Source organism: Somniosus microcephalus, unplaced genomic scaffold (genome assembly GCF_052327205.1).
Source record: "Somniosus microcephalus isolate GS21.2 unplaced genomic scaffold, FLI_Smic_1.0 unresolved_chr1, whole genome shotgun sequence".
Classification (NCBI taxonomy): Eukaryota; Metazoa; Chordata; class Chondrichthyes; order Squaliformes; family Somniosidae; genus Somniosus; species Somniosus microcephalus.
This window is the reverse complement of record NW_028225179.1, coordinates 94,170,986-94,187,409: the sequence shown is the minus strand read 5'-3', so window position 1 is coordinate 94,187,409 and position 16,424 is coordinate 94,170,986. Positions and strand designations below refer to the sequence as shown.

At 44.3% G+C, this 16,424-nt stretch overlaps 1 protein-coding gene across 1 annotated transcript in view; it reads right to left on the bottom strand.

The window, feature by feature from the left end:
- The window catches only part of LOC147095613 (zinc-alpha-2-glycoprotein-like), a 49,946-nt gene extending 37,489 nt beyond the window's left edge, over positions 1-12,457 (bottom strand). Inside the window, exon 1 of the mRNA XM_085973671.1 lies at positions 12,229-12,457. Coding sequence (XP_085829797.1) covers positions 12,229-12,457 — 229 coding nt within the window. The remainder of the gene's footprint in view (positions 1-12,228) is intronic.
- Between the last annotated feature and the right edge of the window lie 3,967 nt (positions 12,458-16,424).

Here is a 16,424-nt window from a genome sequence, read left to right as displayed (position 1 = left end):
TTGGCTAACTAACAGAAAACAGACAGGCAGGAGAAATGGGTTATTTTCAGGTTGGCAAACTGTAACTAGTGGGGTGCCACAGGAATCAGTGTCGGGGCTCAACTATTAACAATCTATATTAATAACTTGTATTGTACGACTGAGTGTGATTTAGCAACATTTGCTGATGTTACAATGATAGTTGGGAAAGCAAGTTGTGAGGAGCACACACAGAATCTGCAAAGGATAAGTGAGTGGGCAAACATTTGGCAGATGGAGCCTATTGTGAGGTTATCCACTTAGGTAGGAAGAATAAAAAAGCAAATCATTATTTAAATGTAGAGAGACTCCAAACTCCTGCGGTACAGATGGATCTGGGGATCCTTGTACATGAAACACAAAAGGTTAGCATGTGGGTACAGCAAGTAATTTGGAAGGCAAAGGGAATGTTTGCCTTTATTGCAAGGGGGTGGAGTATAAAAGTAGGGAAGGCTTGCTACAACTGTACAGGGCGTTGGTGAGACCACACCTGGAGTACTGCATATAGCTTTTGGTCTCCGTTTTTTTAAGGAGGGATATACTTGCATCAAATCAAATCAAATCAAATCAACTTTTATTGTCATTGTTAGTGCACAAGTGCAGTACAACGAAATGTAGGCTGGCGGCTCCCGAGAGTGTACAATTTGGATTAGGACACTTAAACATTTCAACATACATTTGTACATATATATTAGCATAAATATGACCATAATAAAGTTCACAGAAGATTCACGAGGTTGATTCCGGAGATGAGGGGTTTGTCATATGAAGAAAGGTTGAGCAGCATGAGCCTATTATCATTGGAGTTTAGAAGAAGCAGAGGTGATCTTATTGACATATGTCAGATTCTGATGGGGCTTGAAAGAGTAGATACAGAGAGGATGTTTCTGCTTGTGGGGAAATCTAGAACAAGTAGGCATAGCTCCAGAATAAGGGGTCGCCCATTTAAAACGGAGATGAGGAGGCATTTCTTCTCTCAGAGGGTCGTGAATCTTGGAATTATCTACCCCAGGGAGCTGTGGAGGCTGGGTGATTGAATATATTTAAGGTGGAGCTAGACAGATTTTTGAAATGTAGGGGAGTCAAGGGTTTTGGGGAGCGGGCAGGAAGGCAGAGTTGAGGCCAGGATTAGATAGCGATGATGTTATTGAATGGCGGGTTAGGTTCGAGGGGCCAAATGTCCTAGCCCTGCTCCTATTTCATACGTTCCTATAAATTGCCTATCTCTTCAAAAGTTAAGTGTCCGGGATTATTTAGTTCGCAACATTTGCAACTTTGCAACCACGCCTCTGTTATGCTAATCGATCAGATGTAGTGCCTTTAGCTTTGATTTATTTCTATTTTCCCTTGTCACCTTCGTCACTGATGCCTTAGTACCGTTGTTAGTCTCTCTGCCCCTTCCTGACCCATTGTGCTGGTTTCGAGCCAATGCTGTACTCTGTCCTACAGCCTTGACATTTCTCTCACTGCTTTTAAATTTAGACTTTCCTGAGTCCTCCCACACCCCCTTCATTCGTTAAAACCCTGTCTACTGCCTTTGTTATTCGGTTCACTAGGTCACTGGTCGCAGCCCAGTTTAAGCGGAGCCCATCCCAATGGAACAGCTCCCTCTTTCCCCAGTACTGGTGCCAGTGCCCCATGAACTGAAGCCTCTTCCAACCACAACAGACTTTGAGCCATGCATTTAACTTCTAATCTATTTGTCAATATGCCAATTTGCGCATGAGATTATTACCTTTGAGGTTTTACTTTTTCATTTGGATCCTAGCTTCTCAAACTCCCTCAGCAGAGCATAATTCCTAGTTCTACCTATGTCCTACATGGACCACGACAACTGGATCATCCCCCTCCCACTCCAAATTCTCCTCCAGCCATGAGAATATGTCTTTAACCCTGGCAGGCAACACAACTTTCAGAGCTCTCTGTCACAGCTGCAGAGAACATAGAAACATAGAAACATAGAGATAGGAGCAGGAGAAGGCCATTCGGTCCTTCGAGCCTGCTCTGCCATTCAATTAGATCATGGCTGATCATCAAAATTCAGTACTCTGTCCCTGCCTTCTCCCCATATCCCTTGATCCCTTTAGCCTCAAGAAATATATCCAACTCTTTCTTGAATATATTTAATGAACTTGCCTCCACCGCCCTCTGTGGCAGAGAATTCTACAGGTTCACCACTCTCTGGGTGAAGAAATTCCTCCTCATTTCAGTCCTAAATGCCTTACCCCTTATCCTTAGACTACGACCCCTGGTTCTGGGCTCCCCGGCCATCAGAAACATCCTTCCTGCATCTAGTCTGTCCAGACCTGACGGAATTTTATAGGTTTTGATGAGATCCCCTCTCAATCTTCTAAACTCCAGTAAGCATAAGCCCAATCGACACAATCTCTTCTCATACATCAGTCCTGCCATCCCACGTATCAGCCTGGTGAATCTTCGCTGCACTCCCTCCATGGCAAGAACGTCCTTCCTCAGGTAAGGTGACCATAACTGCACACAATACTCAAGGTGCGGTCTCACCAAGGCCCTGTAAAACTGTAGCAAGAATCTAACAGTATCTATCCCCCTGACCATATTTTCCCCTAACACAACTACATTATGTTTCAATCCCACCAGTTGAATGGCCTCCTGCACCATGGTGCCATGGTGACGTTGTTCATCCATCCTGCAGGCTTTCCCCTCATCCATGCAGGCAGCAAGAACCTCATACATGTTTGACAAGGGCAAAGGCTGTGGCTCCTCCAGCACTGCACCTGGTGTCCCCTTAACCGCTTGAGTTGCAGTAATGCCCTCCTGTCCCTGACCACTATCCATACCTATACCACTACCTAACCTAAGGGGTCTGACTGCCTCCTGGATCAAAGTGTCCAGGTATTTCTCCCCATTCCGGTTTCCCCACAATTTCTGCACATCAGAATCCAGCTCAAAAACTCTGAACTGAAGTTCCTCAAGATGCAGGCACTTACTGCAAACTTGGTTGTCTGCGATCACAAAGCCCTCCACAACCTTGCACATCTCCAGTTGCGGCACACCAGCTGCACTGCCATTCCCATATGACCTTGTTTTATTTAATTAAATTTAATTATGTTTGTATTTAGGTAATTTAGTTTACAGTGTAGTTTCTTGAATAATTATTTGATGTAGATTTAGTTAAGGATACTGAAGTTAAATATCTAATTGTAACATGAAGCACTACACGTAGTGTAATCAAAAGCTACAACTCCTTCCCCGACTTCTCTGAATTCCCACTCTGTACAAATTCCCAAATAAAATACTCTGTTCAAGTTTACTCCATTGAATCCCGCTTTGTATAAGATACAAAAGCCTCTGAGTGAAGAATTTTCTCCTCCTCTCAGCCCTAAATGGCTGAGCCCTTCTCCTGAGACTGCGCCCCCAAGTTCCTGTCTCTTCAGCCAAGGGAATCAATCTCTCAGCATCTATCCTGTCAAGCCCTCTCAGAATCACTCTTCCTCTGATACCCAGTGTTATTAACAAGCGCAGGTGAATCAGGTATTTGCCGTTGGAGGCAGAGTAAAGCTTCCCTCTACCATGTCAATAAAGTTCCTCAGCTGCAACCTCGGAGGAGCGCCCCCATCTGCATCACTGTGCAATGTTCTAATCCTTTTGGTTCAAACTGCATCCATTTACTCCAATATAAGTCACTGTTCAAATTACAGTAAACATTAGTTGGTGTACCTTTATTCTCAGTGTTATACTAAATAAAATACTTACTTCCGTGTTTATCTGTAATGCATCACATATGCTATTTACCAAAAACACGTACTGTATTAAGTCTAGTAATGAACAGCACACGTTAGAATCTAGTGACTGACTGTGGGCATGAATTGTATTCAACTTTAAAAAGTGTACAACATCGTACATGTTGCAGTCATTGGGTATAAATCATTCAAAACTATACAAGGTGCACTTTCAGTCAGTATAAAATTCATTAGGTTTAAATCAACACAGAACCATAGAGGGGATGCTTCCATTTGAGGCAGAATTAGATCAAAAGGTAGCAGAGAGTGAGAGAGAGAGAGAGGGAGAGAGAGGAAAATAAATAAACTAGTGAATGATTCTAGAATCACAAAAGTCAAAGAGAAAAATGAGACAAATTTAACTAAAAGAAAGGAGAGGTGATGAATATAAGGAGAGGAGAGACACACGTGGATGAGAGTAGCAGAGATCAGAGGCGAGGAGAAGAATGGAGAAGAGAGGGTAGAAGAACAGAGGAGATGAGGGAGGAAGGTAGAGGAGAGTAGTGGAGTGCAGAAGAGAAAATAGCAGAAAGTAGAAGAGTGGGCAGGAGCAATGGGAGGAGAGGAGAGCAGAGGAAAGGAGAGAGGAAAGGAGGAGAGGAGAGGACAGGACAGGAAAATGGGAGGAGAGCAGAGGAGAGGATAGAACGTGGAGTAAAAGAAGAGTGCATGGAGTGAAACATAGAAACATAGAAGAAAGGAGCAGGAGTAGGCCATTCGGCCCTTCGAGCCTGCTCCACCATTCAATGAGATCATGGCTGATCATCCAAATTCGGTACCCTGTATCAGACTTCTCCCCATATCCCTTGATCCCTTTAGCCTTAAGAAATATATCCAACTCTTTCTTGAATATATTTAATGAACTGGCCTCCACCGCCCTCTGTGGCAGAGAATTCCACAGGTTCACCACTCTCTGGGTGAAGAAATTCCTCCTCATTTCAGTCCTAAATGGCTTATCCCTTATCCTTAGACTATGACCCCTGCTTCTGGACTGTCCGTCCATCAGAAATATCCTTTCTGCATCTAGTCTGTCCAGGCCTGACAGAATTTTATAGGTTTCGATGAGGTCCCCTCTCAAACTTCTAAATTCCGTGAGTATAAGCCCAATCGACACAATCTCTCCTCATATGTCATTCCTGCCATCCCAGGTATCAGCCTGGTGAACCTTCGCTGCACTCCTTCCATGGCAACAACGTCCTTCCTCAGATAAGGCGACCAAAACCGCACACAATACTCAAGGTGCGGTCTCATCAAGGCCCTGTACAACTGTAGCAAGACATCCTTGTTCCTGTACCCGAACCCTCTCGCTACGAAGGCCAACATACCATTTGCCTTCTTAACTGTCTGCTGCACCTGCATGCTTACCTTCAGCGACTGGTGCACAAGAACACCCAGGTCTATTTGCACTTCCCCTTCTCCCAATCTATTGCCATTCAAATGATAATCTGCCTTCCTGCTTTGCCACCAAAGTGGATAACCTCACATTTATCCACATTGTAGTGCATTTACCATGTTTCTGCCCAATCACCCAACCTGTCCAAATCGTGCTGGAGTTTCTCGACATCCCCCTCACAGAATACCCTCCCACCCAGCATTGTGTCGTCTGCAAATGTGGAGATATTAAATCCAATTCCCTCGTCCAGATCATTAATATATATTGTGAACAGCTGGGGTCCTAGGAGCGATCCTTGCGGTACCCCACTAGTCACTGCCTGCCACTCAGAAAATGAGCCGTTTATTCCAACTCTTTGCTTTCTGTCTGCCAACCAGTTCTCTATCCAAGTCAATACCTTGCCCCCAATCCCAAGGGCCTTAATTTTGCACGCTTATTTCTTATGCGGGACCTTATCAAAAGCCTTCTGTAAGTCCAAATGCACCACATCCACTGGTTCTCCCTTATCTATTTTACCAGTTACATACTCAAAAAATTCCAGTAGATTACTCAAGCATGATTTACCTTTTGTACATCCATGTTGACATTGTCCGATCCTGTCACTGCTTTCCAAGTGCTCTGCTATTACATCTTTTATAATGGACTCTAGCATTTTCCCCACTACCGATGTCAGGCTTACCGGTCTATAATTCCCCGCTTTTTCTCTACCACCTTTTTTGAATAGTTGGGTAACATTAGCTACCCTCGAATCCATGGGTACTGTTCCAGAGTCTATCGAGTTCTGGAAGATGAACAGCAATGCATCTACTATTTCTAGGGCCATTTCCTTAAGTACCCTGGGATGTAGATTATCAGGCCCTGGGGATTTATCGGCCTTCAGTCCCAAAAATGTTCCTAACACCATTTCCCTACAAATACTAATTTCTTTCAGTTCCACCCTTTCTTCAGACCCTATGTTCCCCGGCATCTCTGGGGGGTTATTTGTGTCCTCCTTTGTGAAGACAGAAGCAAAATATGTATTTAGTTGGTCCGCCATTTCTTTGTTCCCCATTAGAAATTCTCCTGATTCTGACTGCAAGGGACCTATGCTTGACTTCACCAATCGTTTTCTCTTCACATATCTATAAAAACTTTGACAGTCCCTTTTTATGTTCCCTGAAAGCTTACTCTCATATTCTATTTTCCCTTTCTAAATTAATCCCTTTGTCCTCCTTTGTTGAATCCTAAACTGCTCCCAATCCTCAGGATTATTGCATTTTCTGGCCAATTTATATGTCCTCTCCTTGGATCTTATGCTACCCTAATTTCCCTTGTTAGCCACGGTTGAGTCACCTTTTTTGTTTTATTTTTATGCCAAACTGGGATGAACAAATTCTGTAGCTCATCCATTCACTCTTTGAATGTTTGCCATTGCCTATCGACCGTCAACCCTTTGAGAGAGAGAGGGAAGATTGGTGTAAATGAGGGGAAAGAGATAAAGTGAACAGTAGTGAATGAGATGTAAATTGCGTGTCTCAATAATTCCAGTAAATACAGTGTTATATTTTGCTGGGCCTGCTCCAGTGGCTATAGGATCACCTGGGCCCAGTCAATCCAAATCTGTCACCAATTCCAGATTGTCACCTGCTCCAAACTTGTTGAAAACCACAGATTTGCTGCCAACTCCACGTCTGTTAATACCTCCAGATCCACCACCAGACCTTTTCTCAATGCACCTCATTGGCTTTCAATGTAACCTGGCATCTGGAAGTAAACAGCGATTGGAGGTCAGTGATGAATCAGCAGCTTTGTATGAAGCGACAGATGCTTAAATGATGACGTTGTCTGATGTTACAATTGTTAATTAGCTGTTACAATATCATGCTTGGAACATATGCAGTCACCTGTTAATGGTGGTGATCTATTCTGTCTTGTCTCCTGACTGTTTACAGTGAGTGCCCCCTCGGGAATGTGGCTAGTGTTAAAATAGCAAGTCCAACCCACAACTCCTTGTATGTGCTGTGAGGTGCTGGTCTCTCCATGTAATGAGAAGATGTGGAACTGGGCCTCTGGCGCTCTACTCTAAACCTAGAAATTCATCTCGGGTGGTGGCGCAAAATGGGTGGTGTCGGATCGGCCGCTCGTTATATACAGCGCTCGATATTACAGTCTAGAATGATAGACTGGTTACCGCATGGAAGAAGGCAATTTGGTCGTCGAGCCCGTGCTGACTCTCAGTTAATCCCATTCCCCCTCCCTTTCTCTGTAGCCCAAATGTTTTTCCTTCAGAAAATTATCCAACTCGCTTTTGAAAGGTAAGATTGAGTCTGTCTCCACCACCCTTTCAGGCAGGGCATTCCAGATATTTACCACTCGCTGTGAGATAAAACCCCTTTCTTCCATGGTCTCTTGTTCTTTTGCCAAACAATTTAAATCTGTTTCCTCTGGTTCCCGACCGTTTTTCCAATGGGAAAAGTTTCTCTCTATCTACCCTTTCCAGATCCCTCATGATTTTGAATACTTCTATCAAATCTCCTCTTAATCTTCTCTGCTCCAGGAAGAGCAACGCCAGCTTCCCCTGTCTATCTAAGTAACTGAAGTCCCTCATTCCAGGAATCATTCTTGCAACTTTTTTCTGCACCCTCTCTTAGGACTTCACATCCTTCATAAAGTGTGATGCCCAGAATTGGATACAGTGCTCCAGTTGGGGCCGAACCAATGTTTTATACAGGTTCATCATAATTTCCACAATTTTGTACTCTATTTATGAAGCCCAGGATCCCGTAATCCTTTTAAACTGCTTTCTCAACCTGCCCTGCCACCTTCAACGATTTATGCACATATACCCGCAGGTCTCTCTATTCGTAAACCCCCTTTAGGATTGTACCATTTAGTTTATATGTCCTCTCCTTATTCGTTCAAACAAAATGCATCAATTCACACTTTCCTGCGTTAAATTTCATCTGCCACGTGTCCACCCACTCCTACACCCTGTTTATGTCTTCCTGAAGTCTCCTCCTCACTGTTCACTGCACTTCCAAGTTTTGTATCAAATGCAAATTTTGAAATTGTGCCCTGTACACCTACGTCCAAGTCATTAATATATATCAAGAAAAGCAGTGGTCCTAGAGCCGACCCCTGGGGAACAGCACTTCCACCAGTCCGATAAACAACCGTTCACCACTACTCTCTGTTTCCTGTCACTTAGGCAAATTCGTATCCATGCTGCCAATGTTCCTTTTATTCCATGGGGTTCAATTTTGCTGGCAAGCCTATTAGGTGGCATTTTGTTGAACGCCTTTTGGAAATCCATTTACACTAGGGCAACCAGATTACCCTTATCAACCCTCTCTGTTACCTTAGCATAAAGCTCGATCAAGTTGGTTAAACACGATTTGCCAGTTCTGACGAAGGGTCATCAACCTGAAACGTTAACTCTGTTTCTCTCTACATAGATGCAGCCTGACTTGTTGAGTGTTTCCAGCACTTCCTGTTTTTATTTTTGCCTTTAACTATTCCGTGCTGGCTTTCCTTAATTAATCCACCCCAACCCAAATGAATTGATTTTGTCCCTGATTACTGTTTCTAAAAGCTTCCCCACTACCGAGGTTAAGCTGACTGGCCTGTAATTGTTGGGTTTTTCTGTACACCCTCTTTTGAACAATGGTGTAACTTTTGCAATTCGCCAGTGCTCTGGCACCACCCCGTATCTTTGGAGGATTGGAATATTATGACCAGTACCTCTGCGATTTCCACCCTTAATTCCTTCAGCATTCTAGGATGCATCCCGTCTGCTCCTGGTGATTTATCTACTTTAAGTACAGACAGCCTTTCTGATACCTCTTTATCAATTTTTATCCTATCAAGTGTCTTTACTACCTTTTCCTTTACAATGTCTATGGCAGCATCCTCTTCCTTGGAGAAGACAGATGTAAAGTACTCATTTAGTACCTTAGCTACACCCTCTGCCTCTATGCATAGGTCTCATTTTTGGTCCCAAATCGGTCCCACCCCCCATGTCTTACTACCCTTTTAGTATTTATATGCCTATAGAAGACCTTTTGATTATCTTTTATGTTGGCTGCCATTCTATTCTCATATCCTCTCTTTGCCCATCTTATTTTCTTTTTCACTTCTCCTCTGACCTTTCTATATATCGCCTGGTTCTCAGAGGTATTTGCAACCTGACATCTGTCATACATGCTCTTTTTCTGCTTCATCATATTCTCTATCTGTTTCTTCATTCAGGTAGCTCTGATTTTAGTTACCCTACCTTTCTTCTTCATGGGAATATACCTCGACTGTACGCGAATTATTTCCGCTTAATTGGTAACCCATTGATCCACAGCTGTTTTGTCTGCCAATCTTTGATTCCAGTTTAACCGGGGCCAGATCCATTTTCATACCACTGAAATTGGCTTTCCCCCAATTAAACATTTTTACTCTAGATTGCTGCCTGTCATTTTCGATAGCTAATCTAAACCGTATGATATTTTGATCACTGTTCCCTAAATGTCCACCTACTGACATTTGCTCCAATTGACCTATCTCATTCACCAGAACCAGATCCAGCAATGCCTACTCCCTCATTGGTCCGGAAACATACTGATCAAGAATGTTCCCGTGAACACACATCAGGAATTGTGACGAAAGGTCACAGACCTGAAACGTTAACTCTGTTTCTATCTCCGTGGATGCTGCCTGACCTGCTGAGTGTTTCCAACATTTTCTGTTGTTATTTCAGAAATTCTTTCCCTTCTCTGCCCTTTAGATGATTACAATCCCAGTCTATATTAGGATAGTTGAAGTCCCCCATTATTACTACTCTATACTTTTTGAACATCTCTGTAATTGCTCTGCAAATTTGCTCCTCCATATCTTTCCCAATATTTGTTGATCTACAGAATACACCTAGTAGTGTAATGGCAACTCTGCGATTTTTATGAATTCTTTCCCTGACCCCTCCAGGACATCCTCCCTCTCACGCACTTTAACATTCTCCTTGATCAATACTGCCACACCACCTCCAATTTTTCCTTCCCTATCTTTACTAAACATCTTATAAGCAGGAATATTTAAAACCCAATCCTGCCCTCTTGGTGCCAGGTCTCAGTTATTACAGCAACATCATATTCCCATGTGGCTATTTGTTCCTGCAGCTCACGCATCTTGTTTACTATGCTTTGTGCATTCACATACATACACAGTTAACCCATCTTAGACCATCCTGTATTCTCTCTTAGTTGGATCCCACCTAATACCTTACTATTTCTTACTTCAATGCTCTCTGCCTCTCCCAATCCTTTGAGCACTTTATTTCCACTTTCTAATGTTACATCTTGGTGCCCAACCACTACCAAATTAGTTTAAGCCTTCCCCATCATCACTAGCAAATCTGCCCGCAAGGATGTTGGTTCCGGCCCTGTTGAGGTGCAACACATCTGGACTGTAAAGGTCCCACCTCCCCCAGAACCGGTCCCAAAGCCCCAGGAATCTGAAGCCCTCCCTACTGCACCATCTCTCCAGCCTCACATTTTTCTGCAGTATCCTTCTATTTCTATACTCAGATGCACGTGGCACCAGGAGTAATCTGGAGATTATTAAAATAATCTTATGGGATCTGGGCATCGCTGGTAAGGCCAGCATTTATTGCGCATCCCTAGCTGCCCTTGAGAAGGTGGTGGTGAGCTGCCTTCTTGAACTGCTGCTGTCCATATGGTGAAGTTACTCCCACTGTGTTGTTAGGTAGGGAGTTCCACGATTTGGACTCAGCGATGATGAATGATCGAAGATATCATTCTAAGTCAGGATGGTGTGTGACTTGCAGGAGACCGTGGAGGTGGTGGTGTTCCCATGTGCCTGCTGTCCTTGTCCTTCTAGGTGGAAGAGGTCGAGGGTTTGGGAGGTGCTGCCGAAGAAGCCTTGGCGAGTTGCTGCAATGCATCTTGTAGATGGTACACACTGCAGCCACAGTATGCTGGTGGTGGAGGGAGGGAATATTTAAGGTGGTGGATAGCGTGTCAATCAAACGGGCTGCTTTGTCCTGGATGGTGTCCAGCTTCTTGAATGTTGTTGCAGCTGCACTCAACCAGGCAAGTGGTGAGTGATGTAATAAAGACTCACTACGCACTTGTTTGTACATAAAGCAAGACTTTAATCGACTTGTAACAAAACATGGAGGTCTAGTTAATAGTTACTGGCTTCCTGTTTCCAGATTGTCTCTGGTCAAGGTGGGCCCACGCCCGACTATTTATACTCCTCGGACGGCGCCCTCAGCTGACCATTCAGTAGCACTTCCTGAGTTACTTCTTGTAGAAGTTGCGATTTATGACAGTGTGTATTCCATCACACTCCTTACTTGTGCCTTGTAGATGGTGGAAATGCTTTGTGCGGTCAGGAGGTGAGTCACTCGCCACAGAATAACTAACCTCTGACCTGCTCTTGTTGCCACTGTATTTATGTGGCTGGTCCAGTTAAGTTTCTGGTCAGCGTTGTGCCCCAGGATGTTTAGGTGGGATTATCAGCGATGGTAATGCAGTTGAATGTCAAGGGTAGGTGGTTAGATTCTCGTTTGTTGGAGATAGTCATTGCCTGGCACTTCTGTGGTGCGAATGTTGCCTGCCACTTATCAGCCTAAGCCAAAAATTACTACCTGCAGGATCTCATCCTTCGTTCTACCCATATCATTGGCACCAATATGGACTACGACCTCTTGCAGTTCACCCTCCCCCCTCAGAATGTTCTGCAGTCGCTCAGCGGCATCCTTAACCTTGGCACCATGGAGGCAATGTACCATCCTGGAGTCACGTCTGTGGCCGCAGAAACGCCAGTCTACTCCACTAACTATCGAATCCCCTGCCACTATTGCTCTCCCACTCTTCTTCCTCACCACCTGTACAGCTGAGCCACAGGTGCTGTGGACTTGGCTCTGGCTATACTACCCAGAGGAGCAATCGCCCTCCCCAGTATTTGAACAGTATACTGTTTGGAGTGCAGGAAGAACTCACGGGATTCCTGCACTACCTGTCCTGGTCCTCCTTTCCTGTCTGGCGGTCACCCATTCCCTCTCTGCCTGCACACTCCTTAGCTGTGGAATGACAACCACCTGAAATGTGCTATACACGTAGCTCTCAGCCTCGCGGATGCACCGCATTGACGCCAGCTGCTGATCATGCTCTGAAACCCGGAGCTCAGGATCCTCCATCTGATGGCACCTCCTGCACACGTGGTTGTCAAGGACACGGGAAGCTTCCTGGGTTTCCCACATGGCACTGGATGTGCAATCTGTGGGACTGAGCTGCCCTACCATGCCGCTATTACCAGCAACATCACTACAAGCAGATTCTCTGGTCAATATTGCTGTTTGTTGGAACTTGCTGTGCGCAAATTGGCTGCTGTTTTCCCTACATTACAACAGTGACTACACTTCAAAAGTACTTCATTGCCTGTAAAGCTTTTTGGGACGTCTTCTGGTCATGAATGGCGCTTTATAAATGCTAGTCTTTTATTCTTTGTAACTCTAGAAAGAGAGGAATAATAGGGAAGAGGGATACAGAGACATAGAATTGAAGGAGAAATAAATGCTGGTAGAGGGGAGAGAGAGGTGAAGGGAAAGAAAAGGACAGGTGAATGAGAAGAGATAAAAGAGGCAAAGAGAACAGTAGTGACGGCGGAGTAAATATCATGGTTCAAGGATTACTAGAAATAATATTGTAAAATTATCTCATGCTGTGCCTGTAGTATTGCAAAATATATTTAAATTCCATGTTAATACTGAAAAAAAGAGAGAACAGTCAAATATAAAGGTAAAGAACTGGGCAAAGGTAGATTCAATTAGTAAAAGTGAACATTTTTTTATTCGTTTACAGGATTTGGGCGTCGCTGGCAAGACAAGCATTAATTGCACATCAGTAATTGCTCTTGAGAAGGTGATGGTGAGCCGCCTTCATGAACCGCTGCAGTCCGTGTGGTGAAGGCACTGCCACACTGCTGTTAGGTGGGGAGTTCAAGGATTTTGACCCAGCGACGATGAAGAATCGGTGATATACCTCTAAGTCAGGATGGTGTGTGACTTGGAGGGGAACTTGGAGGTGGTGGTCATCCCCTCTGCCTGCTGCCCTTGCCCTTGTGGGTGGAAGAGGTCGCAGGTTTGGGAGGTGCTGCTGAAAAGTCTTGGCAAGTTGCTGCAGTGCATCTTGTAGATGGTACACACTGCAGCCACAGTACACCGGTGGTGGAGGGATTGAATGATTAATGTGATGGATGGGGGACCAATCAAGGGGGCTGCTTTGTCTTGGATTGTGTCGAGCTGCTTGAGTGTTGTTGGAGCTGGACTCTTCCAGGCAAGTGGAGAGTATTCCATCACACATCTTACTTGTGCCTTGTAGATGGAGGAAATGCTTTGGGGAGTCATGAGTTCAGACACTCGCCACAGAATACCTAGCCTCTGACCTGCTCTTGTTGCCACAGTACTTATGTGGCCGGTCCAGTTACGTTTCTGGTCAATGGCAACCCACAGGATGTTGATGGAGAGGGATTCGGCGATCGTAATGCCATTGAACATCAATGGACTGTGGTCAGACACTCGCTTGTTGGAGATAGTCATTGCCTGGCACCTCTGTGGCGTGAATGTTACCTGCCACGTATCAGCCCAAGCCTGAACGTTGTCCAGGTCTTGTTGCATGCGGGCATGGAATGCTTCATTTCCAGAGGAGTTGTGAATGGTCATCAGTGATCATCCCCATTTCTGACAAAATATTAGATGGTAGGTCATTGATGAAGCAGCTGAAGATGGTTGGGCCTAGGACACTGCCTGGAGGATCTCCTGCATCGATGTGCTGAGGCTGTGATGATTGATATTCAACCACCACAACCATCTTCCTTTGTGCTAGGTATGACTCCCGCCAGTAGAGAGTTTTCTCCCTGATTCCCAACGTCTTCAGTTTTATTAGGGCTCCTTGATGCCACATTCGGTGAAATGCTGCCTTGATGTCAAAGGCAGTCACTCTCACCTCACCATTGGAATTCAGCTCCTATGTCCATATTTGGACCAAGGCTGTTATGAGGTCGGGAGTCTAGTGGTCTTTGCAGAACCTAAACTGATTGAGTGTAGACTGATGGGACGGTAATTGGCTGGATTGGTTTGGCACTGATTTTTGTGGACAGGACATACCAGGGCAGTTTTCAACATTGTCGGACAGATGCCAGTGTTGTAGCTGTACTGTAACAGCTTGGCTAGAGACTCAGCTAGCTCTGGGGAACATGTCTTCAGCACGATAGCCGGGATGTTGTCTGGGCCAATAGTTTTGCTGCATCCAATGCGCTCAGCCATTTTTTGATATCATGTGTATTGAATCGAATTGGCTGAAGGCTGGCTTCTGTGATGTGGGGACTTCAGGAGTAGCCGATATTGCTCATCCACTTGGCTATCTGGCCGAAGTTGTTTGCAAATGCTTCAGCCTTGTCTTTTGCACTAACGTCCAGGGCTCCAATATCATTGAGGAAGGGGATATTCATGGAGCCTCCTCCCCCATTAGGTGTTTAATTGTCCTCCACCGTTCATGACTGGATGTGGCAGGAATGCAGAGCTATGATCTCATTCGTAAATTGAGGGCTCACTTAGCCTTCTCTATAGCATGCTAATTCCACTTTTTAGCATGCTTGTGGTCTTGTGTTGCAGCTTCCCGAGGTCGGCACCTCATTTTAGGTAACCCTGGTGCTGCTCCTGGCATGCTCATCTAAATTCATATAATCATAGAAAGTTACTGCATGTAAGGAGGCCATTTCGGCCCATCGTGTCCATTCCGGCCAACAAAAAGCTGTCCAGCCTGTAAGAAGGGAACAGCTATAATCATGGGAGATTTTATGTTTCATATTGACTGGACAAATCAAATTGGGCAGGGCAGCCTTGAGGAAGTGTTCATAGAGTGCATTACGGATGGGTTCCTTGAGCAGTATGTTACTGAACCAACTAGGGGGCAGGCATTCTTAGATCTGGTTCTGTGTAATGAGACAGGATTAATAAAAAATGTCCTAGTAAAGGATCCCCTTGGAATGAGTGACCATAACATGGTTGAATTCCGAATCCAGTTAGAGGGTGAGAGAGTTAGATCTCAAACCAGCGTACTAAGCTAAAATAAAGGAGACTATGAAGGTATGAGAACAGAGCTGACTAAAGTAGACTGGGAAAATAGTTTAAGGTGGCTGACGGAACATGAGCAGTGGTGTACATTCAAGGAGATATTTCACAACTTTCAAGAAAAATATATTCCACTGAGGAAAAAGGGGTGTAAAAGAAAAGACAGCCATCCTTGGCTAAGTAAAGTAATAAAGGATAGTATCCGACTGAAAACAAGGGCATATAAAGTAGCCAAATCTAGTGGGAGGATAGAAGATTGGGAAGCATTTAAAAGCCAGCAAAGAATAACAAAAAGATTAATTAAGAAAGGGAAGATAGATTATGAAAGTAAACTAGCATAAAATATAAAAACAGATAGCAAGAGTTTCTGTAGTTATATAAAAAGAAAAGGGGTAGCTGAAGTGAATGTTGGTCCCTTAGAGGACGAGACCGGGAAATTAGCAGTGGGGATCATGGAGATGGCAAAAACGCTGAACAAATATTTTGTATCAGTCTTTACAGTAGAGGACACTAAAAATATCACAACACTGGACAAAGAGGGGGCTATAGGGGGGGAGCAGCTAAACACGATTAAATTCACTAAGGAGAAGGTACTCGGTAAGATAATGGGACTTAAGCTGGATAAATCCCCATGACCTGATGGCTAACATCCTAGGGTCTTGAGAGAAGTAGCGGTAGGGATTGCGGATGCATTGGTGGTAATTTTTCAAAACTCCCTGGATTCAGGAAAAGGTCCGAGCAGATTGGAAAACTGCTAATGTAACGCCCTTACTTAAAAAGGGAGGTAGACAAAAGGCTGGAAACTATAGACCAGTTAGCCTAACATCTGTGGTTGGTAAAATGTTGGAGTCCATTATTAAGGAAGCAGTAACAGGACATTTGGATAAGCATAAATTAATCAGACAGAGTCAGCATGGTTTTATGAAGGGGAAGTCATGTTTGACAAATTTGCTCGAATTCTTTGAGGACATAACAAACAGGGTGGAAAAAGGGGAACCAGTGGATGTGGTGTATTAGGACTTCCAAATGGCATTTGACAATGTGCCACACAACAGATTACTGCACAAGATAAAAAATCACGGGATTGGGGGTAATATACTGGCATGGGTGGAAGATTGGCTATCTAACAGAAAACAGA